The sequence below is a fragment of the Cryptotermes secundus genome, unplaced genomic scaffold (assembly GCF_002891405.2).
Source record: "Cryptotermes secundus unplaced genomic scaffold, Csec_1.0 scaffold964, whole genome shotgun sequence".
Classification (NCBI taxonomy): Eukaryota; Metazoa; Arthropoda; class Insecta; order Blattodea; family Kalotermitidae; genus Cryptotermes; species Cryptotermes secundus.
The window spans coordinates 1,336,649-1,362,875 of record NW_019725428.1 but is presented as its reverse complement, the minus strand read 5'-3'; the positions used below and the strand labels follow the sequence as shown (position 1 = coordinate 1,362,875).

The following is a 26,227-nucleotide window of genomic DNA, read 5'->3' as shown; positions in this document are numbered from 1 at the left end:
GAATTGAAGTTTTAAAAAAGTGCCAATTTTAGAAATCAAATCAACGCGTGTAGGTTAACAAAGATTTTATACATACATACAATTGGAAAGACTGGTGATGTTAAATTTTAAACTACGGGCAGTGTAGCAGCTACGTAAGAATACACACCTGATGATGGCCATTTAGGGCCGAAACATGTAGTGTGGAGGAAGGGAAGAAGAAAGAACTACAATTAAATTGTTGCACTTAAGACGGAGTTTGTCTCATATATATTGTGTGAGTGTAACAGGATGCTCAAATATAATATTGTAATCACTGAAACATTAAACATGCCACACAGTTTCTAAATTCCTTTCAACACAGTCGAATATGAAAAACTATGTCCATGCTTTACTTCCAAGTTAATTTAATGTCATGAAAGTGTAAGAATAATTTATGGCCATCGCCTGCACTTGATCTTACACTGAACAGGGTCCTGGGTTCTCATGAAAGTGTCTACGAAGAATACACGCTGTAAAAACTATCCCTTTAACAGGCCATGGAGGCCGATAGGGTTGTGAGACGCTGAGGCTCCCACATTTTCCAGACAATCGGCTCCCAGATGGCGGCAAGGTTGTCAGTCTTATGGGCCGGACGCGCTTTATCCCCATGAATCTTCCTGGTACTCATTTCTGTTAGAGGCTGGGTCGACCCTAGGCTGAAAGGATTAGGTCAATTGAAAAACTCCACTTCATCGGGACTGGAAGCCGCGACCTTCCGGCTTATAGCATAGTGCCTCAACCAACTACACTACCGTGCCCCGAGTACAGGTTGTAACGCCGTGTAATTCAGAGACAGCTCGACGTTTCGGAGAATATAGCTTCCGTCCTCAAGGTTGAAAAGTAAACATAATAATCGAGCAGAAGCAGGCGACTAGATGAGCTATCTCCGAACTACATATTCTAATATTTGTATCCCTTACTTGAAAATTAAGATGCGAATAAGCTTGCACGCACTTTCTGCGGAAACAGTTGTTTGTAAGGTATTCCAGGGCCGCGCCATAGCTCAAGCGGTTAGCGGCCTCCATAGTCTAGAGCTAACGTTCCCACCTCATGACTCGTGGTCATCATCATCAGTAATCTGTCAGACGACAGGTCCACAGTCTCTTCCAAAACAGTTTCTCCACTTAATGCGATCTTCTGTTTTTGGAAAGAGACTATCCAGGNCACGTAAAAGAACCTCATATCCCCAAAGGGGATCACTGAGCCAAATTCCAGGACGTTTCCCCCCCAACAATAGCCTCTAAGGCCTCCGATAGATGGGGGAAGCATTATAGACACCGCTAAGCAAGTGGCCGAACTCGCTTGCTCGGCGGGACTGATGGTAGGCACCATTTATCGGTAGGGTAAAGAGACTGGTAGAATATCATAGAGGGAAGCACAATAGATCAAACTGGTCGCGGTGCATGGGGAAACCCACCCTCTCTAAAAATAACTAATAACTAACTAGCTCAAGCGGTTAGTCGCTGGCTTCCCACCGCGGCAGCCCGGGTTCGATCCCGGGCCTGCTCAAGTGGGATTTGTGGTGGACAAAGTGACGCTGGGGCAGGTTCTCTCCGAGTTCTTCGGTTTCCCATGCCAATCTCCATTCCACCAATTGCTCCACAATCACCCTCACCTATCATCTGGGGCTGGTACAATAGGCCAGAAGTGGCCGCAGTACAAGGGACCTAGTCCCATCCCACTAGCAATAAAAAAAAAAGGTATTCCAGACACTTCAGGCGCGAATTTCTTTGCGACACATGAGCATACAGACTGCAGGTTTCAAACGGTCCCTGGTAACTTCAGACATTTTTATGTAAACAAACGTTCTCACTCTGTAACCAGCAAAAAACCAAGATGTGATAATGCACTGCCTGGTCATGGCTATCACATACCTCAAGGGACGGTGAGCATACACGTATGGAAGAATGGTGCGTACCCAATCAGACCCAGAAACCTTTTGAAAGGCGGATGTTCCTATCCTAGTCGAATCACAACTTAACGGATGACATAAAAATTAAATAGAAAAAATATGTGTTCCACAACATATAGATTATAGGAGATAAAAAATTCGCATAGTGGGGGGTGGAGTCCAGCTGGGTCCGCTCGGCACGCCGGCCACGCCTGCCCCGGGAGATTATGATGATAGAGAATTCGGTGGAATGAAGATTGGCAGGGGAACCCGAAGTATTCGGAGAAAACCTGCCCCAGCCGCCACTTTGCCCACCACAAATCCCACTTGACCAGACCCGGGATCGAACCCGGGCCACCGCGGTGGGAAGCCAGCGACTAACCGCTTGAGCTATGGCGCGGCCCTTACATTCAATAAGTAAGATACATATCCCATCTGTTTTTGTCTTCACCCGAAGAAATTCCGCTTTCTGTTTGTATTGACGGTAATAACCACATGGTACCGTTTCCGTTCGCATTCAGGTTTATTTTATTTGGAGGGGGTTAGTTAACGATGCTTTCAGCAGCTAGACTATATAGCGTTTAATGGGCGGATGATAGATGAACAATGAACAGGAAAGGATCTGAAAGGAAGGGGACTTGGTTTAATCGACATATTAGTCCAGAACTTGCCTGGAGTTACTGATTTCTTTTCCTTCTCTTGCTCCCACTGTGGAGCATAAGGCTGATTTCTCAGTTTCATGATCATTTTATAGACTGTAGGACTCCTTGGACGGGTGATCAGCTCGTCACAAGGCCTCTACCTAAACACAGATCACAAACACAGAATAAGAGCATAAACTTACCGAACATTCATGCCTCGTGCGGGTTTCGAACCCACGATCCCGGCTTCCGAGCGAAGAGAGACCGCTTGGCTACCGTGATCGGCTGAGTTACTGAATGTAACATCGGAAATCCTCATTCAGAACAGCCGGCGTTCCATTCGAGATTCGAACCGATCACCTTCAGAAAAAAGAGTCTAGAACGTTACCGCTAACCTAAACCTGCACAGTTCAATTTTAGTTTTAAGAAATGTGTCTATTTTCTCATCCGTCAAGGAATTTTCTTATTTTAATCTTTTTATACGGTAAAAAGTTCATTGCTCTCAGAGAACACAGTCACTTTCAACAACAGACTGCAAAAGAAGCGGTGTTTGACGCCAAATGGCTGCAGAATAATAGACCGTAGCAAAGTGAAATTAAAGATCGCGCGTACATACAAAAAGCAGGGACCAAGGAGTGCCAACTTCAGAGGTCTGAACAAGGCTGGGCGCGACAAGTGTCAGAGTTGGATGCAGTTTCTCCTTATGTACGTCGGCTGTTGCCCTTCTCCATGTCAAACTGTGTTTTTTTCGCATCAGTCCTGTACCCTCATTATTATCTGCATGGATGTCTCACTAGACTGTCTCGACTCCAAAGTTTAAACCAGAACTGGTCCCTCGATCTCCTGTACTCTCCGTTTCTCCTTGTACCTTACGGTGTACAATGGCAAAACCGTTTAGCAAACATCCTTTTATCCATTCCATTCACGTGCTGGAATCAACTCGATTTATGAAGATATAACGCCATCATGTAGATCAAGTCAAGGAGGGTGAGATGAACAGGGCATGTAGCACGAATGGGGATGAGATCAAGACGTGGGTGGGTGGACAATATTAAAATGGATCTTAGAGATAGGGTGGGATGATATGGACTGGATAGATCTGGCTCAGGATACGGACCGGTGGAGGGCTCTTGTGAATACGGTAATGAGCCTTCGGGTTTCATAAAATGCTGGAAGTTCTTGAGTAAAGCTGCATAATTGGCGGGTTCTCAAGAAGACCTCGGCTCCGTGAGTAAGTAACGCAATGTAGTCCGTTGAAAGTCAACCGATGTTTCGGGGGAATAGTGCCTCCATCTTCAACTTCAAAGAATAAGCCAAGCAATTTTGGCTCTGCTCTGCTTGCCATCTGCTCTCACGTTGGTATCTTGCACGGTTTATTCTTCGACCATGAAGATGTAGGAGATATGTTCCTCCGAAACGTCAGTTGACTTTTAATCCTATAACTCAATTTACATTCAACTATTCCGCCTAGAAGATCCTAAAGGGTTCTGAATCAGCATTACTGATTTTTTATTCTGTCCACCGTCCGGCATTCTAAGGAGTACGACGTTTCGGTAACTGGATCAATTTCTGCCTTCAGGTGAGAGAGTAGGAGACATCTAGTCTGTTGAGTCCGTTAGAAAGAGTTAACCTCGATCACTAGACGAACGACTGAGGTGACTGCCGTTACTTCTTTCTAAGGGACCCAACAAAGTAGTTGCCTCCCAGTCTTTCACCTCTGCACGGAAATGGATCCAGTTTCCGATACGTCTTCTTTAGAATACCGGACGACAAAGAAGTAAAGCCGAGTATTCTATCTACGCCTCTAAACATATATGGGCATACGGTTCTTGTCTGACTATTTGGATTATGATATACAGGATGATTCTAAATTATTGTCAGGTTTTCTGTGCTGTGTAATTTTCAAACCTGAAGCAAGAAAATAAAACTGTCTACGGAATATGAAAGTGTAACTCAAAAAATTTTATTACGTGTAGCATAGTTGGTTGAGGGGCTATGCTACAAGCCGGAAGGTCGCGGGTTCAGGTCCCATTGAGGTCATTGGATTTTTACAATTCACCTAATCCTTCCAGCCGCCCTATGGCCCTGGGGTCGACTCAGCCTCTAACAGAAATGAGTACCAGGAATTAATTAAATAATTTTCCTGGGGAGTAAAGCGCGGCCCGTGCGTAAGGCTGACAACCTTACCGCCATCTTTGAGCCCATTGTCTAGATAATGTGGGACTCTCAACGTCTCACAACCCTATGGGCCTTCACAGACTGTTACAGGGATAGCTTTACTTTTACTTCCATATTCCGGTTTGAAAATTATAGGCCACGGAAACCCCGACAATAATTTATAATCATCCTGTATATTCTACAATAACCTGAAACGGTTCTTATTAACCTTGTTTCAGACGCTTCTGTTCAGATCTCCTAGTGCTCATCTCAAGCAGTTTACAACATTCTGATCCACAAAGTAATATCTGTTCAGCCATTACATAATTTGACCACATTTCCCGCTAAAGGTGTTTGGAAATGGGGTGCTGAGGAGAATATTTGCTCCTAAATGGGATGAAGTAACAGGAGACTGGTGAAAACTTGCACACTGAAAACATTAAAAGTGTATGTTCCTCGGTAAATATTATTTAAATACTAAAATCAAAGATCAAATGGGCAAGGAATGCAGCACACATGTGAAAGGAGAATGCTTAACAAGTTTAAATAGGAAAACCTCGGGATAGATGGGAGGATAATATTAAAATAGACTTGAAAGAAATCGGATGGGGGATGTGGACCAGAGTCAGTATCCCCTGGAGAGCGAATAGTAACAGGCTCTTGTTAGCCTTGGGAACGTTGTGACAACCGGAACAGCTAATGGCTTTTTAAGAGGGACTCAGCCCCATACCATATATCCCGAGCAGCGTCAAGGTCACTGTCCGACATAACTTCAATCTGACGTAACAACTGCCTACAGCCTTTAAATTAATATCAACATTAGACCTTAACATGGCGTTTATACTCGATCATATACCTTGTGGGCTGAACTTACGACAACAGAATCAACAAGGTTTGATAACGTAAATCAGAACTAAGCTTCCACATTAATTCCGATATGTTGACTACAAATCTAGCCACGAAACTTTTCCATCACGTCAAAGTTTTGTGTAGTACTGAATTTTGAGCCAAAACGACGCGTTTTTTCTCTTTTATTTTCGTACTTCGTTTATCTTCTTATAATTTTTGTCAGTCATAATGTGAAAAAATGATGCTTAATTTGTAACCAGACAATATTCATTTAAATAACATAATTTCAAGTTGCGTAACCACAGACGGGATTTGGATTGGTGACTCCATTTATTGGCCGCTTTTAAACACTCTTCGTGACTACACTGTAAAGATCAGTCACACAAATACTAGTGTCCTGAGTCTATTAGAGTCTCCACTAGCCGTTGCCTGGTAACGGCTTTCAATGGCGGACGTTCCCCTTACTCTGGGTTCCCAAACTACTCCCGTACATCAGCTACCAGATTCTAACAAGAACGGCTCACGAATAACGCTCAGGCTGGCGCCAACTCACACCGACCTCCTAGTCTTCTCTTCGCAGACTGACTAACCAATCCACTTCACTCCAACGTACTCAACTGCACTCCACTCAACTCAACTGAACTGCTCTACTAATTGCCCTGTTTACATATTCGCACGGACCGAATAGAAAATACCGTTTCCAACAATAACCACATTGTTGTAGACACGTGTTTACCGAAGTTGCCTAGAACCGGCAGCTGGTTTATTCCTCTACTGCATAGCAACGGCTGTCCTCGTTTGTTTCAAAGTCTTTGCCTAATAACGGGTCTGTACACCACAATACCAAAACCAGAGGGCGATAAGACAATTGTGTACGTCACATTTGTGATCAGCGTACCCAATTTCGTACAGGTTGTCAAGAAAAAAGTGAAAATTTCTGCTCCGTTATTTTTAAAACTTTTATTCAAGAATTAAAACAGTTCTGATTTCAGATATCGATCTAAAATAAATCACAATAATATTCAGAGACGCGTTTTAGTCACTGAATTCTCTAGAAATTTACAAAATACCGCTAAAAATGAAGCTCAGTCGATATAGCGAACGGGCTACGGACTGAACGGCCGGGGATAGATTCCCAGAAGAAGTAAGAGATTTTCACTTCTACGTGTTGTCCAGACCAGCTCTGGGACTCCCCCAGGCTCCTATACATGGGTAACTGGGTCTATTCCCCCTGGGGTCTCGAAGCTGACCAGTCACCTGTATCTAGTGCCCAGTTAAAAATCGTGGAACTATACCTCTAGTCTTCCTTATGTCTTCATGATGTGGTGCTTAATTAATTAAGCAAAGGAAGAAATTTACATTTACCTTTTGCTAATTTGTTTCAAAATAGTACACCTAACTGTAACTCCCACTGATAACACTCGGATTCTGTGCTCCACACGTTCCCCTTGCCGGTTGTTAACTAATTGCAGCCAACAGCGAGGATGTACCAGAAGCCAATCTCATGATGAACATGTAGATTTATGCCCGTGCATAAGGGAAAATTAATTAACCTCAGGAAAAATGAACGTATCTTTAGTATTCGATCGCTCACAGAGAGGTCTACACACAAACATACACATAGAGAAAATAACAAGACATAACGCAATGTCTACTTGAATTTTCTGATTCACTTTTAGTATTACGAAAGAGTACAACACAGGCCTTTAATCTTACTCTCTGATAGAGGATTTCTCGAAAAAAAAGATAAGCGGATTTCTCAGTCACAGAATGTACATTGTCTTCCCAGTATTTACAGAGTGGGCGAAATGCTACGGCATAAATGTGGCTCCCAGTTACCAAACACACGTGCCCTTCATATTGAAAACTATTCTACAGTCATTAATAAGTTCATCTGGAATTCGCCGACAATAATTTAGAATCACAGTACACTTGCAGCTATATATTTGGTCTACAAAGTGATTCTGAACTATTGTCGGGGTTTCTGGACGGACTTACGAATTATCCTGTATATTTCTACTGTTCCAGACCCCCTTTGTGGTCTAGTGGTCAGAGGTCCTGGCTACAGATCCAACGGTTTCGGGTTCGTAACGGGGTTCACTCAGCCTTGTGAGGATAACTGAAAAGCTCCTTGAATGGAAAAGCAGAGGCTTCGGTCTAGAAAACCGAAATTATCGGCCGTGGGGATCCGTTGCGCTGACTACACGACACCCTCTCTATCCGCTAAAGTTGGCACTAACTTCACCGACAAGCGGCGGTCGCTCAGTCGGTATAGTTCGCTTGCGGAATACAGGCCACGGAGTATTGTTTTGTTGTCTTTCTTCCCAATCGTCATGTTAATTAACTACTTTTTCTTTTGATCATAATATGCCACTCCGCATGCGTCTCGCAAACGTCTTCCATCCATGTTATTCCCTCACAGTGACGGAAGGAAAGACACGTGCATCTGCCGAATAAAGGCATAGCTGCTTCTGCTCCGTGTGAAATTTTAAGTGCTCATCGCGGTCAGAATTTATATTGAGGTCTTCTGGGTAATGACACCGTATAGTCTAGTAGCCAACATTATGGAGGCATGTCCTTCCGGACAGAACACTCAAGACTGACACAGCAGGTTACTCAGAAACCAGACTACACAATGCCATCACTCAGATGATCACAATCTGTAGTTTACATCCCCATAAGGAATTCTGTTGTGTACACTTCTGTCCATACGCCCCACTTACAGAAGTACTTAACCTGTATCAGGAAGTGAATGGCCAGATAAAAAGGGGCGTTTGGTATGTAGACAATCATTTTATATTGAAGAGTTCCACATTATGGGATATAACGCAGCGTCATTCAATAAAAATCAACGTTTCGGAGGAACATATCGCCTCCATCCTCAGGCTCGAAGAGTACGCCAAACAAGAAACCGGCTGTCCAGTGAATGACCGAAACAAATGGACGTAAAACATGTATATATGGGCTTCATATTGAAGAGTTCTATCTTGTGGCTCTAAGAACAAAACGCGGTAAATTTCTCGACAACCTTTATAACCATGAAATGTCAAAAAAAAAAAAAGGATCCTGTATAAGGGATTTGTTACTTGGCTGGTCCGTTAGTTAAGCCGCAGTGCCAAAGGCAGCTTCTCACAGCAGGTGTCCGGGTTCATTAAAAAATTGCACGTTTTGTTTATTAACCACACCATCCAAGTGTAAATGTGCCTCATCAGAAAAACAGACAGTTGGATGATACCTCATTATTCTGAGCCCATTCGACAAATGCCACTCTTTGATGTATGTTCTGAACTGTAAGTTTAGGCATTAATCATTCAGGCATGCAACGAGACAACTGAGGATATGTGCCGTCGAGCAATCGACTTCAGAATTTGTGCTGAAGAAGTTGCCAGACGTAATGGTGGCCATACTGAACACTTGATTTCCAGAGGATAAATCTCCATTCAATGGTCTCTTTTTGTATGTTAGTTTCTAGTATCGTAATTTAAATAAAGATTTTATTAATAGATCAAATACTGGATCATTTCGTGGGCCACCTGTAGTTCACGCAGAATGCTTGGTGAACAAAACGATGCTAAGTCTGGCTATTTGGCCGCGCCATAGCTCAAACGGTTAGTCGCTGGCTTCCCACAGCGGCGGTCCGGGTTCGATCCCGGGTCTGATCAAGTGGGATTTGTGGTGGACAAAGTGGCGCTGGGGCAAGTTTTCTCCAAGTACTTCGGTTCCCCTGCCAATCTTCATTCCACCAATTGCTTCACAATCACCCTCACCTACCATCTGGAGCTGGTACAATAGTCCAGAAGTGGCCGCAGTACAAGGGACTTAGTCTCGCCCCACTAGCAATAAAAAAAAAGGTGGCTATTTATTCTCCGAGTACTTCAGTTTGACTCTGCTAATTATAACTCCAACAATATTCCAGTTGGTACAGCAGGCCCATTTGAGACTGCAGAACCAAATGAGCCCTCTCTTACCCCATTCCTGTAACTGAAAATCTTAGTGTCTTAAATAATAACCCAGCAATCTCCTATCTGTAAATCTGAAAACGACACGCCACATTTCAGCAACTTTCATGTCACACTTTTCAAGCAAGCATTCTGAGTACTGAATTAAATTGGGAGTACGATTTCTCTGTGGAAAGAGCACTTTCACGTCCAAGCTTCTAAATTTTCATAGAAAGGAAAAAAAAAACTCCTTCAACAGAAATAAATACACTGCCTAAACGCATTTCAAAATATATTTGTACCAGCTCGAATGCTGTGTATGTACGCTAGCGATACAAAGTGACGGAATTCTAGGTACATACACTCACAAATATTTCTTACGTAAACATGACATGCAGTTCCAGAACCAGGAGGCAATGGACTGTAAATGTGACATTGTTGTGCCTCATCTATCTTCTGGGTGACAGCTTCTTGCAAGAATCCATTCTGTGCAGAATCGACAGTCATGGGATTATAAGCCTCACCACAGACCCTAAGTGCAAGGAGATTCGCTGCATAAGCTCGATTTAAAACCACGAACCTGTTTAGTCTTTAACAAGGCAGCATGCGAAGCACGCAGTACCAACTACGAACTTGGATACCATCTCAGCATTTCTTAACGTCTGTGGGAAATCATGAAAACTTGTGTAGAGATGGACGATAGCACAGCCTTCCGGATGGGCAATGACTTCCAGCTAGCAGTGCGGCAGCTGAATATACAGCCCCTTAAGATGTCGCTAGCACATACGCTGTGGCTTCATGGGCGTCCAAAACACAGTACATTGGTTATAAAATAGAATGACTGTAACAATAAATTTTATGAAATGGATAAGAGTAACTCCTAAGAGCCTGGATAGCGCAGTTGGTACAGTGAATGGCTACTGGCTGGACGACCGAGGGGTCAGAGTTCGGGTCCAGGTGGAGGCAAGAATTTTCACTTCTCCACATCGTCCAGACCGGCTCTGGGGTCCACCAAACCTCCTACCAAATGGGTACCGGGGGGCTCTTCCTCGGGGGTAAAGCGGCCGGGGCATGAAGCTGACCACTCACCTCCAACTAGTGCCGAGGAAAAGAAAACGTGGGTCTACACAACCACTCCCCCATACGCCTTCATGACGTAGTGCTTAATCAGTTAAGCACAGGGGTAACTTTACCTTAAGATTAACTCCTGTAAAGATTTTCAATCATCAAAATTGGTTCTCGGCGCATGGAGATACCAAGTAGTCGACCGTGAAGACAATCACCAGGTTCGACGTAGCTTAAACCCTTCAAAGCCCAATGGTTACAATAAGTACCACCCGCTTTAACATACTATAATTTTGCATTGTGCCCACATTGTATTTGTGTGTTTCGAATAGCTCTCACATAAAAAGATTGTTTCCCTAAACAGCATTAACCGATGGGGCTCTGTAGCAGAGACGTAATGTTTCCTGTGAGGTACGAACTGAATTTTTATATACTGTATATAAAAACATCAGTCTTTAAGAGCCAGTGACTGCCAGAGACGTCAGAGAGTAAAATATTTTCATCAGTTCCGTGGGACTCGGAACCAAAAATCACTGTGCAGGCGAGAACCAGCAGCAATTTGGCAGTCATTAAAGGGTTAGAAGTTAACATAAATTGCGGACCAGAAGGAACAGAGCACCTAAATATTTTAGAATTCAGATCTTCCCTTTTAGAACACACAAATACATCAAAGTACCCAGTTACTAACTTAAGGAATAGTAATGCTTGCCCCGCACTACCTTCTTTAATCAGCCTGAAAGAATTACGGTAAGCCACGAAAAAGCCTAAATAGGATGGCAGGTATCCAGGCCGGACTTCAAACCCGGGGTCCTCCAATTACGAAATATGAGTAGCAACCATTACACTGCGACACAATATAATCCTGTGTATCAACACACAGATATTTTTCTTTGTGTAATTGTTTTGACGGTTTTCCCACAGAGGCTTGTCCTCTTCAACTGAACTGAAAATTTGAAGAAGTACGTCTCTGTATGTGTGTAGTACGTGTTTACTGTTGTAAGGGTACGGTAAAGTTGTCCGTGTGCTTAACTAATTAAGCACCAAGCCATGAAGGAGTATAGGGGTGGGTGTATAATCCAGATTTTCTTGACCTAGACAATAGCTGGAGGTGAGTGGTCAGCTTCGCGCCCCTGTCGCTTTACCCTCAGAGAAAGAACCTCCGGTACCCATTGGAAAGGAGGTTGGGTGGACCGCAGAGCCAGTCTGGACGACGTGGAGAAGAAAGAATTCTTTACACTACCGGGACTCGAACTCGGGGCCCTTGGTCGTCCAGCCCGTAGCCACTCGCTATACCGACTGAGCTATCCCGGCTCCTGTGTTTACTGTTATAGCGTAAAATAAATCGCGGACTGACACGAAAAATTCGTCGTGTGGCCATCCTGTGGCCTCGTATCCATCATTTTCACGTCCATGTACGGCCGGCAAAATACCGCTAGCGTGGCCTTAAGTTAGTAATGACAGAAGTAAATAGTGACGTACCTCAGACCACACCTACTGGGATCATTTCGGTCCCAAATACATTCTATTCCTATTATGCATTCATCAATGGCTCTACGGCCCTTTGTTGGGCCATGTCCTCTTCTTCAGTTTCGTATTCCTTTTTTATACAGTTGGTAGGAATATTTGGACGAGCGATGCGCCCGTCAGAAGGCCTCTACCTACACACAGGGCAACACAAACAGAATAAACGCACATACAGACATCAATTTCTTGAGTCGGATTCGAAACCACGATCCCAGAGTCCGAGCGAGAGAAAGACAGTTCATGCCTTAGACTGCGCGGCCACTGTGATCGGCCTCTATACCTGTTATAGCATACTTAAATCAAAAGCAACATAACCGGTTTCCATTACCTCACTCAAACACATCCATAAAACTCATTTCAGTATCTAAACGCATTTATAAAAACTATCAGCTGATAAAAAACACACGTAACAAATGGATCACTGTAGGTCGTGGTGCAAGGGCCGAGAAGGCCCACCCCTTATACATTCATTCATTCAACATCACACTTATGTGCGCTTATATTAGAGGACACTATGAGACGGAAATACCGATAAACGTGTTGATACTAAGTGGAACTGCAAATTCCAATGAAGAACCCAATCTGCTTATGGCATTTAGTATCCAGGATGACGCCAATATATCAAATTTTCTGAGACATAATACGCACTCAAATTTTGAGGATAAAAACAAAAAAATTTAAAAGAGTCGTAGAAGGTTAAAATGGATTGCATTTTAAACTTCGGGTTCCATAAAAGACTAAGAATTTCTTCAATCGCTGTGAATATAGGCTGCTCAAGAACTATGTTCCATTAAGTGTGTCATGAATTATTGTGACCGCGTGTAGGCGTGTAGGATGGCGGACCGTTCCAACACTGGCACTGTAGGCTTCAATCCCGCTTGAGACATGGCGGTACCTCTGCATTACTGTATGTTGCGTTGTCCCGTGTAAGCGCAGGTCTTGCGACTGGATGAGGTCTTGTCACATTTCTATGTATTCAAATTTTCGGAGCTAACTAAGACGCGAGAAAGGCCAGATGCCATAATCGGTGAAAGAAGATGATGTATTCAATGTTTTCCACAATCGAATGCTGAACTCTTGTCGTGTATACTTATATTACGTATTGTAGGCGAGCACATCCTAAATACTGTCACATTAAAGGACAATTTCGTTTAAGAAGGACAATCACAGTAATACTTCCTCGTTTCTAGTCTTCCGCATCTGTTAGCCTTGTACATAAGAAAAATGTTGTAAGCGTAGCGTTTATCACTGGCATTATGCAATTTCAGGTTAGCACAGCAACGAAATGTCGGCCGTGAACCCGTTGCATGAACGTAAGTTATGCATTAGGTTAGCAAAGAGCGAGTAGTCTTACGTTCTTTCGTGTCTGTTCTGTGAGTATTGGTATTAACATAAACTACACTATTATTTACTTACTTACTTACTCATGGAGCTGAGCCCTTCTTGAGGAACCGCCAATTCTGCAGCTACTCAAGAATTTCCCAGCATTTTATGCAACCCGAAGGTTCATCACCGTGTTCACAAGAGCCCTCCACTGGTCCCTATCCTGAGCCAGATCTATCCAATCCATACCATCCCATCCTATCTCTCTAAGATCCAGTCTAACATTGTCCACCCACCTACGCCTTGGTCTTCCCTGTTGTCTCTTTCCTTCTGACTTTCCCACCAATATCCTATAGGCATTCCTCGTCTCCCCCATTCGTGCTACATGACTACACTACATTATATAAAAAGGACTCCCACGACTAAGTCAAAGATGTGAGACGGAAAACTATGGTCAAGGGCCCGATACCTGGAATGACTGTGTTGGCGAGGAGGACCAGTAGCAAATTACCCGACTAATTCTCAATGGGTGTTATTCTATCTATCTATCTATCTATCTATCTATCTATCTATCTATCTATCTATCTATCTATTATTCTGTCTATCTATTTACGAATCTCTGTCGACCTTGGCCGCTTTATCAGTTTCTCAATCTATACACACTCGGTAGGTCTCCTTGCACGGGATCAGCTCGTCGCAAGGCCTCTACCTACACACAGAACAACACAAAAGACAGAATAAAAGCACACATACATTCATGCTTTAGGTGGGATCCGAACCCACGATCCCAGTGTTCGAGCGGGCGAAGACAGTTCATGCCTTAGACTGCGCGGACACTGTGATCAGCCTATATACCGTATAAGCCGGAATATAAGACGACCCCATATTTTTCCATTGGGAAAATCAAGGTAAAATGTTATTTTGACAAAACTAAATATGTCATTTAGTTATGAGTGTGGCAAGCAAAAATAATTAAAAACTATACAATTAAGAAAAAAAATAAATTGAGAATTTAATATTTTAAATCACTCTTGGTATTTTCAAGAATATCATTTGAATAGGGGTGGTATGGACTGGATCGATTTGGCTCAGGATAGGGACCAGTGGAGGGCTCTTGTGAACACGATAATGAACCTTCGGGTTCCATAAAATGCTGAGAAGTTCTTGAGTGGCTGCAGAATTGGCAGCTTCTCAAGAAGGACTCAGCTCCATGACAGTGATTAGCAACTACAGCTTCATACTATTCTGAAGGATCCGAAAATAAAGCAGTCTCTCTTTCATTAGAAGTATCTGAAAAAAAATCTTATACTCGGGCTAACACGGCACATATTCGGTTCGACCTACCATACAATGAAATATCCACGAGTGACGTTTCTTTCTCTTCTAGACAAATAATTTAATTGCTAGTAGTTACTATAGGATTCTGACGATGGTGTATAACACACTGATATATTGGGTTTTTGGACTTTATCCATCGTCCTGGTTTTTAAGATAGCAAATAAAAACACGACGTTTCGGAAACTGGATCTGTTTCCGTCCTCAGGTGAAGGAAAACCCTATTCTGTTGGGCCCCTTAGAAAGAGCTAGCCTCAATCACTGGACCAGTGATTGCTGTTACTCTATACTGAACAATTCAATACAGATTCATATAAAATCACGTTAATGTGAGATTACCAAAGTATTTACCGGTAATGAAGCAGTAGGTGAGTTTCCGTTGCTCATGGTTTCCACATCGCGAGATGTGTCACGTGGTAATGGAATCCTCAGTTTCAGAACATTCACATTGCGGATCGGCAGATCGGTATTCACAGCAGGGGCACCACCACACAACATTCTCTCAGGGTCTTCGTCGCCTCCACGAGTAGCCACCATCTTGTCTGACGTAGCAGGAGGAGAAAGGTCTACTTCACTATATACTGTCTTCTTCAACCCCAGATTTGAACCAACTATACGGGTAGAACAAGTTGCTGGCCTACATTTGTTTCCGTGACCTAACGTCGGTTCACGACAGTTTGTAACCTTGTACGTTCACACAGTTCCACTAAAATGGAGAACGCCGGTGCGTAACACACGTCCATGTATCCCAACTGAAAAAGTTTGGTCAAGAAACGGATTAAGTTTCGAAATTAACATCAGTCAACAAGGGTACAGCAGCATAAACGAAAACAAATTTTGTAAATTAATTTTCATATGCTGATTCCTAACTTGTGACTATGTCTACATTCTAGGCCGCGCCATAGCTCAAGCGGTTAGTCGCTGGCTTCCCACCGCGGCGGCCCGGGTTCGATCCCGGGTCTGGTCACGTGGGATTTATGGTGGACAAAGTGGCTCTGAGGCAGGTTTTCTCCGAGTACTTCGGTTTCCCCTGCCAATCTTCATTCCACCAATTGCTCCACAATCACCCTCACCTATCATCTGGGGCTGGTACAATAGGCCAGAAGTGGCCGCAGTACAAGGGACTTAGTCCCACCCCACTAGCAATAAAAAAAGGTCTACACTCTAAGATACAACGCCCTATAACTAATGAGCGTCAACCGACGTTTCGGAGGAACATGTGGCCTCCATCTTCGAAATTGAAGAGTAAGCAACGCAATAAATAAGCAGACGAAGGCAGTAAGCTGAATTCAGCTCAGCTTGCCGCCTGCTTCTGATGATTCCTTACGTTGCTTACTTCTCAACCATGAAGATGGAGGCAATTTGTTCCTCCGAAATATCAGCTGACCGGATCACACGGCATTATATCCCATATCCCTTAAAGAAGACTGCTTTATGTCTCAGTTTTGGCTACCGAATTCTGAAACAAAACAGCATGTTTACTGTCACTTTTCTTTCTTTCTTGCACTTCTTACAACTTTCGTGAACACACAATTATGTTTCATTATTAAATAAGTTCATTCTCATTCAAATAACTTAACTGTTTCAAATTGCTTACTAAATGGCCCTAAGTACATTCATATGGCCTGCATATGAAAAACAGATTAAAAAATACACGTGTTTCTACCTCCTGGTTGCCAATTGCGTGATTAACGTACCCCTAAAAAAACTGCTTATTTCCTGTACTTTATTCGGGTCTGTAATCCACCAACGTAAAACTGAAAACATTTTGCAGCCTCGTATCGATTATAAACGTCCGCAACTAATGTGCTTTATATTTTCGGTTCCTCTGTTCGCTACTGAAAACGTCCATTTGACCATGTGGCCATTAAATTTTTAACTCGTTCATTTATAGTTAAAACTGGTTATTTTTCAGAATTACTGTTTTTTTTACTTTGTTCATCGTCCCGTATTCTAAAAGCTAGAAAATGCAACGTTTCGGAAATTGGATCTGTTTCCGTCCTCAGATCGGGGGAAGACACCTACTCTGTTGAGTCCCTTAGAAAGTTAAAAAAATCAGTAACTCTTGAGTGTTTTAAACCATCGTCAGAACCCTTTAGAATCTACTTGTAAGGTAAAAAGACAAAGTTGTCCCTGTGCTTAACGAATTAAGCACTAGACCATGAAGGCGTATGGGGGAGTAGATGTATAGAGCCACATTCGCATTCCGATTGAGCCACGATCGTCTGTTCCTTTCAAATAAATTATTTATCGATCACCCTACAACCATTACACACTACAGTCTAAATAATGACAGTACAACACACGTGTTTCGTTTGCGTCTGTTCTCGCCGACGAAAATATACAGTGAAAACAGGCTGTTTCATAACAAATTTCTCCCCCAGGGACCAAGTTCCATAATCAGAGTATATGGATTATTTTAAAGTTGAAATCCGGAACATTTCTCCAATTATCACTGAACCGCCGGGACACGATACAAAAAACCTGGACTGCCCTGGTTAAACTGGTACGTATCTACCTACCTACCTACCTACCTACCTACCTACCTACCTATGGATCTACAGTCCTTTGTTGGACCTTGGCCACTTTTTCAGTTTCATAATCTTCTTTAGTCAGCAGGACCCTTTGGACGGGGGATCAGCCCGTCGCAAGGCCTCTCACCTATATAGGTGACCAGAAAAACACGGAATAGATGTACACAGACAGCTATGCCTTGAGTGCGATTTGAAACCACGATCCCAGGGATAGAGCAGGCGAAGACAGTTCATGCCTCGGACCGCGCAGCCACTGTGACCGGCAACTGGAACGTATGGTCGCCTTATTTATAGACAGGCCATATACGAACTTCCTTACTGACGACTAATTCAGATACGCTACCGTAAACTCGTACTGGAACTCTGAAAGCGTCAACATACGCATTTAAACTGAATTTGGAGTGACGCCCCCCTTCAGATTTATATATTTAATATAGTTTTAGATATTATAAGCTGTAAATATGGACGTAAATGGGCCGAAACCCAAATTTCCGTCAACATCTTAATTTGTTATCCATTTAATTCACTTTTTGCGGCCACGAAACATACTTTTTACTGAAACAAAACAAACTCCGTGGCCTGTAGTCCGCAAGCGAACTATACCAACCGAGCGACAGCCGCTTGTCGGCGGAGTTAGTGCAAACTTTTGCGCATAGAGGGTGTCGTGTGGTCAGCGCAACGGTTCCCCACGGCCGTTAATCTCGGTTTTCTAGACAGGAGCCGCTATTTCCTTCATGTAGCTCCTCAATTATCCTCACGAGGTTGAGTAGACCCCGTTCCAGTCCCACTACTTCTCAGAAAATCTAGTAGCGCCGGGAATCTAACCCGGGACCTCTGGATCTGTAGACAGGAACTCTGCCTACTAGACCACAGAGGCGGTCTACGTTTTACCATGTATCAGAAATTAAAAAAAAAAAAAACAAATGGGCACATTCACCATATGTGGATACCATTACCGTGGGAGTTGACTCGAGCTCTAATGCCTTTGTCTTTCATTCCAAAAGCACCCGGTTTGAATCTCGGCCGTGGAACCAGATATTGAGATTTTCCGTATTTTCCAGTCTATGTAAATGACGAAATAGTAACTAAACATCCCGTTACAACTGCCTCCTTCCATATCCATCATAATTCATTCTATTATTCGATGCTAAGTAGTCTCACTGCTGACAACGCCGCTAAATGAACTTTAAATACGGACGTAATCGCAGGCCGCAGGTTGTAGACCCTTCCTAACTGTCGGGTCAGCTGCTCACAGGCTCGTAACTTTCACACGTGCGGTCCAAGCCTCGTGTTGTTTCACTTAAATGCTTGCGAAATTTCAACCACACGGCCTGCCTTATACACGGAGAATAAAAACAGAATCAGAAATGAAAGCTAACATCGCCTTCATACATAAAATACCACGACGGCGCAATAAATCATAAAATTTTATATAATTTTTCTTGCATAAACTACATGGCTCTTTTATAACTTACTATGTAAAACAAATTTTCACCGTAATCCACGCCATAGAAATCACAAAATAAAGTTGAAAACCTTAGAATAAGAGGCAACGTCACTAAACAAGTCACAAATGGAAGTAAAACAGCTGTAACGGATGTAATAGGATTTCTATATGTACCACTAAGTAGCAGCACAGTCCAGCTTCATCATAGTGTAAGTAGCAGACCCGCAAGCGTATGTTCAAAGGGTAGGTTCAGTAGACAAAATGGGGGCCGTGCTTGAGGAGTGTCTTACTGAAGAGCTGCCTTCTGTTGTGCGTTTTTTTCTTTGGGCAAAAAGGGGAGCGATTCAATGAACATTTATAAAGAAATGTTTCATGTTTACGGTAGAAGTGTTTGTGACGTAAAGCGGTTCACAGCTGGGTCGAAAATTTCTCTCACAGACGTTCGAAAGTCGCAGATGATGATACGGAGGCGCGGAAACGGCTCAGACAACAGTAAGAACACGTTAAAGAGATGGAAGAAGGGTATCAATGTTGGTGGAGGATATGTCGAGAAATAAACGTGCTTTTCCAGGTTCGAACATCATATGTCTTACGTCTTATATCCAATTGTGACTGAAAACGAATTTTACTCGTATATGAGACATGTTAAAAAGAGTTGGAATTTAGATTTTTTTTAAACCGGTACAACATGCTGTATTTAATGAAACTTGGCCAGACTGCGTTGCATTGTGTTTGTGACATCTGTACCTACTTCGGGCTGGAATGCAACAAGCCTTCAATTAAAATACGCCACAGATGACTGGTTTAATAACACGTTATGAGATTGTACAGTTAGGCTATTGCTGAAAACGCATTGTCCGATACTGTATCTGCGCCTACGGTTGTGTGTGTCCCAATTTCTGCATGTTGCACTGGAAATAAATTATGCATAAATCTATGGAACAGATTCTAAATATCGATGTGAAAATTTCTGCAAATCTTTACTAAACTTCTACTTGTAGATATTACAAACGTTACTAATAATGAAGAAAGCAGTCTTCTGGGATTTGGCACCGTGTATATGTGGTGTTAACCGACGTTTCGGAGGAACTGCTTTTAACGGTTCTCACGGTCTCTTCGGTTGCAGATTTCTTAATTTTTTCTTCTACCCTGAAGATGGAGGCGATACGTTCCTCCGAAACGTCGGTTAACACCACATATACACGGTGCCAAATCCCAGAAGAATGCTTTCTTCATAGTCACTGCCGTGAAAGCCTCAAATCTTACACGTTACTAATAATGTTATAAGCGGTAACACATATAATCCAAAAGAAAAATTTCGTTTCAATTTCCTAACAGCAACAATGTATTTCCCTGCTGTCTCAACACAGAATAAAACTAACTAATTATTTAACATATAAAATTTTCAGAATTACCTTGCACAAGAACATTTCGCACCAAAAAATCAGAGAAAATAAAGAGTACATTTCATTCTTTCGGGAAACGTCTGAAGGGATACGAGTACACTGTCACGATCTAGATATAAACGGGAATTACTCAATTCCCCCCATCCCCGCAAAATGGCGACTTCTCGCGTGTCAAAAATGCAATAGGACACACGTGACCATTCACATGTCGTAATTTACTTGGTAGTTCAAGCGTAACTGCCATTTTTGTTATGTTTACACTTGCAGGGAAAACTGCTCTGTCTTACATGAGATACAAGTGGCAACAATTGGCAGGCCTCATTAGCAACCACCTATAAACGAAACACTAATTGTGGATTTACAACCCAACTAATTTTGAAACACAGGAGCACTGAACAGTAACAAATTTTCATTATTAACGAACTAACTCGTAGCACGAATGGGGGAGACGAGGAAGGCGTATAGGATATTGGTGGGAAAGCCAGAAGGAAGGAGACCACTGGGAAGACCAAGGCGTAGGTGTGTGGACAATATTAAAATGGATCTTAGAGAGATAGGATGGGATGGTATGGATTGTATAGATCTGGCTCAGGATAGGAACCAGTGGAGGGCTCTTGTGAACACGGTAATGAACCTTCGGGTTCCATAAAATGCTGGGAAATTCTTGAGTAGCTACAGAATTGGCGGCTCCTCAAGAAGGTCTCAGCTCCATGAGTGAGTAAGTAAGTAAGTAAGTAAGTAAGTAAACGAACTAAATCTATGAAAACATAGTCCGTCCTAAGAATCTAACAGTCGCTCAGTACTCAAGAGATTCCTCGTATTTTACGAAACCCGAAGATACTGTGCACAAAAGCGGCCTCAATTTTAACTATTATTTCGTACGTAAACTACTTACGAATATGAAGTAATTTACACAAGAAAGTCGTCTTATTTCATTTTCACACAAAACTGAAAACAAATTCGACATCCCGTACATATAACTACTATGACCACTGATAACCATCTGCACTGATGACCGGTTCGATATCTGCCTATAATCCTTACGTTATAGTTAATGCTACTGACATTAGGAAAACTAAATAAACTACCTCCTCGGAACTGTATCTTTCGTGAGAAGCTAACAGTTGTTCAACTACGCACGATATCCTCAGAATTTCATGCAACTATCGTGTTGACAAAAGCCCGCCAATGGTCCCAATCCTAAGTCAGAAACAACAAAAAATTATTCAGTAGTTTTGGTAGGTCAATAAATATTCTCTACGTTCACCAATGAAATAACTTCACTGGTCACCAGATTATACAAAATGTTCACGTTCCATACAACATATAATGATCTCTTTTATTTTCCGGCCAGAGTTCTCTCCCGTCACGACAGAATCGATGCGCGTGTCTGTTAAGTCCTTCAAATAATACAACTCACGAAATATTCAGTTGACCTTAATTCCATATCCGTCACCCGCTGGGTTAGATCAATTTCCAAGTCGTTTCAAGTTATTTGGGCCACAGTTTCTCAAGAATACCAACTGATACAGATATTGTAGAAAACCAACAAGTTTGAACTAAAATAAACTATGCCACTATCATAAACATTTCGGCCACTTCACCTTACTTTGTAACTATATCTTGACAGAAAAAAAATGCATTTTCTCATCATCCCAAATATTTCACAAGAGTCTAAAAAATTACTGATCACAAACAATACTCACTACAATAAAAACGCATGCATAAATTATGCAGCTGACATAAATTTCAATGCCGTCATTAACAAATAATTTTTCCCAACAACTAAGCTTTGGCAATAAAATTTATTTTTTCTCATCTCGGATATATTCGTGAAATTTTAATTTTTAAATCGACCCTACTTCAGAGATATACATTCTGCGTGTGTATCAATTCATCGTTCACTCAAATGGACCACCAGGAGTATCAATATGACTTTAATATCAAGCCACGTGCAAATAACTATTAACGACAATAAATATTAGCTCCCTTAAGAAACTCCACCAATCCACGTGAGTGCATACTTCTTCCTAGTTCTACACACGTAACCCCACTTAAGTAAGGACGTTTGAACTGTGAGCAACACTACACAGACCACAGAGGCACACCAACTCGCGTCCGCGGCTCCCGTGTACTCCACGCAGACTGTGGCAGCACCAATAACGGGTCAGCCGACAGCAGTCAACGCACGGAGGTGGGGTATACACGTTGCCGTAGTGAGTACGTGAGGACTACAGCACTCGAGCACCGCAGCAAATGGTCCAGATCTTACGGCCTCGGGGGGGGGGGTGAAATGTAGTTCTTGTGATGCTAGATTTACCTAAATGAGGAACACTTAATATTGATAAGCCCCTTCTGGTTCCAATTACGTACAACTGGGGCATTAAATAACTGTGTTCTTTCAGTACTGGTGCTAGACAGGGCCTGATGGAGTCACTCCACTCTGAAAGTCATATAAATATATGAATATATATTTATTTCCTACCAAATGATATTCAAAGAACAACAGGTCGAAAATTCAATTAAACTAAATTCCTACATTCTTGCTTATTTATTATAATCTTTCGAATTAAATAACAGTATACTCGGAGGGCCCCCTTGGACAGGCGTCTGGGCCAAATGGCCTTGCTGTCCCACTTATATGGGCCTTGTGTTAGAAGAAAATTGATCTGTGCTTCATTTTAAGCATGTTTTGTACGCGACAGCCAAAAATAAATTATCCGTACCATTTTTTAACAATTTAAAAGTACAGGGTTCCCTGCGTTAACATTAAAATAAACTCTGCATTTTGCCCACATAGTTTATCAATGTACAGCACATGATTCTCAGAGTTTTCACCGGCTATTCCCGTACAAACAGATTAGTAACTGAGATACAGCGTGATATACGTGAGGTCGGAACTGAAATTCTAAAATATTTGTACTCTACTCCAAGTATAATTAGAATGATCAAGTGAAAGAGGATGAGATGGGCATGACATGTAGCGAGAATGGGGGAGAGGAGGAATGCATATAGGATATTGGTGGGAAAGCCGGAAGGAAGGAGACCACTGGGAAGACCAAGAGGTAGGTGGGTGGACAATATTAAAATGGATCTTAGAGAGATAGGATGGGACGGTATGGATTGGATAATCTGGGTCAGGGTAGAGACCAGTGAAGGGCTCTTGTGAACACGATAATGGACCTTCGGGTTCCATAAAATGCTGGGAAGTTCTTGAGTAGCTGCAGAATTGGTGGCTTCTCAAGGAGGGCTCGGCTCCATGAGTCAATGATTGAGGGTCTGTTTATCTCACAGGGTCTCTATAGGCTTACTGTTTAGTTGCCAAATTGCTGGCTGGAAATCAGTATGCACCAGGAAGGTCCCGAGACCGGCGATCTCCACACGGGTGTTCTTGGTATCCCTCTGCCTCTAAGCGGATCGTCCCTAAGTTTCAAGTTGCTACTGCAAGTTTTTCATGAAGTCGTCCAGATTCAAATTCATCAAAATTAAGCTCCGTGCTTGCTCTGGTGGCCCCAAATTTACCTTTCAAAATTATCAAGTCGCAATTAATAAGAGAATAAAAATTTCGAAGTCCTTGCGTATGAAAGTCTTAACAACCTGACGTGAATTAATAAATTAAAATTACCATATTTATGAGTTTAACAACAAAATATTTACCTAACTCACACCATGAGTGGACAATTACTTTGGCTGGCGAGCCATACAACCAGCTTAGGTAATCATCAATATGCACACATCTTTATCGACACAAAACTGTCTGTGACAGATCTGTCCATAGTGGCTACTAAGACTGCGCAAATAATATGACCCAAAGACCTAAACTTAACAAAGCAAAAATAAGGTATATTTCCGTCCGCTTCTTCAGTAAGTTCAAAACCACACGGCAGATTAATTGAATGACATTTATAGTTCACGTGTTTAAAAAGAAAAATACGCAGGCCTAATGCCTAATACCTATGCGAGCAGGTTTGCAAATACTGTTTGCCTGGATCAGGTACATGGCCGAGCTCTTGATATCAGCAACTTATAATTTATTTCTCACAATCGATAATGCTACTCTCCGCGTGTTGCCAGCCTGTGGCAGGTAAGCCACATAGATTTCGGATGTCTGCTCTGGTATACTTTATTTTCTATGATTTACTTAATGACGCTAAAAACAATTAAGAATATCTATCTACGGCTCTTAAGCCCTTGTGGACCTTGGCTGCTTTTTCAGTTTCTTAATCCTATACACAGATGGTAGGACTCCTTGGACGGAGGATCAGCCCGTCGCAAGGCCCCTACCTACACACAGAACAACACAGACACAGAAAAACGGACACAGACATCCATATATTGATTGGGATTCGAACCCACGATCCTAGCATTAGAGCGAGCGGAGACAGTTCATGCCACTGTGATCGCCAAATTAAGAATACACATCGTCGGTAAAGGTCAAGTTGTCCCTGTGCTTAACTAATTAAGCACTACACCACGAAGGCGTATGGGGGAGTGGATGTACAGATCCACATTTTCTTGACCTCGGCAATAGCTGGAGGCAAGTGGTCAGCTTCACGCTCCAGAGTCTGTCTGGACGACGCGGAGAAGAGAAAATTCTTGGCCTTATTGGGACTTCAACTCCGACTCCTCGGTCATCCAGCCCATACCCAGCCGCTATCCCGGACATGAATACTGGATTTGAGAGTGAGTGGAAGGAAACAGTAATGGCCTAATTTGAAGTACTGTCTCAGCATTTGTGTGGAGGGACTGAAGAGAAGCACGATAAACCTCAGTGACGACAGCGACTCCCGAGTGAGGAGCTGGAGAGTATTTACTTGACAGCAATGATCAGCGTCCCTAATCCAAACCACGGCGTTCTTCAGTGGATGAACAGTAAGACGGCGAAGAGAGAGCATGGCAAATCAAATAAAGCTTAAACAGGATGAAGCCCAACCTAATCCGTGAAAACAGCAAGTAAGCAAGTAAACAAGGATCGAAGTCACTTATCCTCGGAGAGAGCGGTAATGATTCCACTGAAGGCTCAGTAAAAACACTCTCTTAGTGACTATCTTCGGTCCCGTGCTCACAAAACTAATTCTGCTCAAATAAATTAGATATACAATTATGTAACCAATATTTTCTTTCGTCCTGTTGTGTAAATCTCTATAGATAATATTGTCAAGTGTATGGGTGACTTTTAGACGGGTTTCAGATGTCACTCAAAATTCTTCCTTCTGCAGAGATGCGTTTACCGCACCGTTCCGTAGCAACGCGCTCTGTGCAGACCACAGAGAACACCGCTCCTTTATTGCTGCGCGCGTTTTCATTTCAGAGAAAGCTTATGAATGGAAGAGGACAAGAATATAGAATTATTTAACGGGGACTTCTAATTTAGCGTCCTCGTGGCTTGGGAGCAACATCTGACATCACTGGTGAATTGGAATATCTTGGATCATGTAACTGCAGCCTATGTCAAAAGAGTTCGTTAGTTATTTTGTTTCTGAAGTACTCTACCACTTTCAATCTATATGTTCTTCCCTTAAGTTGGGATATAGAGTTCCATACAAACACAAAAGCGCAGGTAAAATGAAATATCAATACAGATGAGGGATGCAGAACTCTTACTTACTTAAGATCTAAAAGTTTGTGATGATGGTAAATTGTTACAATTAATATTTTGCTGGACATTATCCATCATCTTGTCTATTCTAAAAAACAGTCTAATTTCTATTAAAAACACAACGTTTCGGGAACTGGATTCTGTCCCCGTCTTCAGGTAAAACCTACTCAGTTGGGTCCAATAGACAGAGCTAGCCCCTATCTCCGGACATCTATGCCAATTTCCGAAGGGATTCATAAAAGAAGCACAACTTAATCCATCTGTGGGAGCTAAGATATGTTGAAGCTATCATAATTTGAGGCTTAGCACCAGAGAAAGAAATCATACCGGGAGAGAAGCAATACTCCTTGTGGTATACAAGCACAACAAAATCATCTGTGGGAGCTAAGAAATATTGAAGATATCATAATTTGAGGCTTAGCACCAGAGAAATATCGTGAATGAAATCATACCGGAAGAGAAGCAATACTCCTTGTGGTACCAACATATGAAACAAA

General features: G+C 42.4%; 1 protein-coding gene across 7 annotated transcripts in view; it reads right to left on the bottom strand.

The window, feature by feature from the left end:
• Positions 1-26,227, bottom strand: part of LOC111863422 — a 357,450-nt gene that overhangs the window by 42,192 nt on the left and 289,031 nt on the right. The window contains exon 1 of one of the 7 annotated variants that reach the window (XM_023849740.2): positions 15,096-15,496. The exons of the other annotated variants lie outside the window; for them this stretch is intronic. Coding sequence (XP_023705508.1) covers positions 15,096-15,281 — 186 coding nt within the window. The 5' untranslated portion in view covers positions 15,282-15,496. Of the gene's footprint in view, positions 1-15,095; positions 15,497-26,227 lie in introns of those variants that run through there. 7 annotated transcript variants of the gene reach the window in all.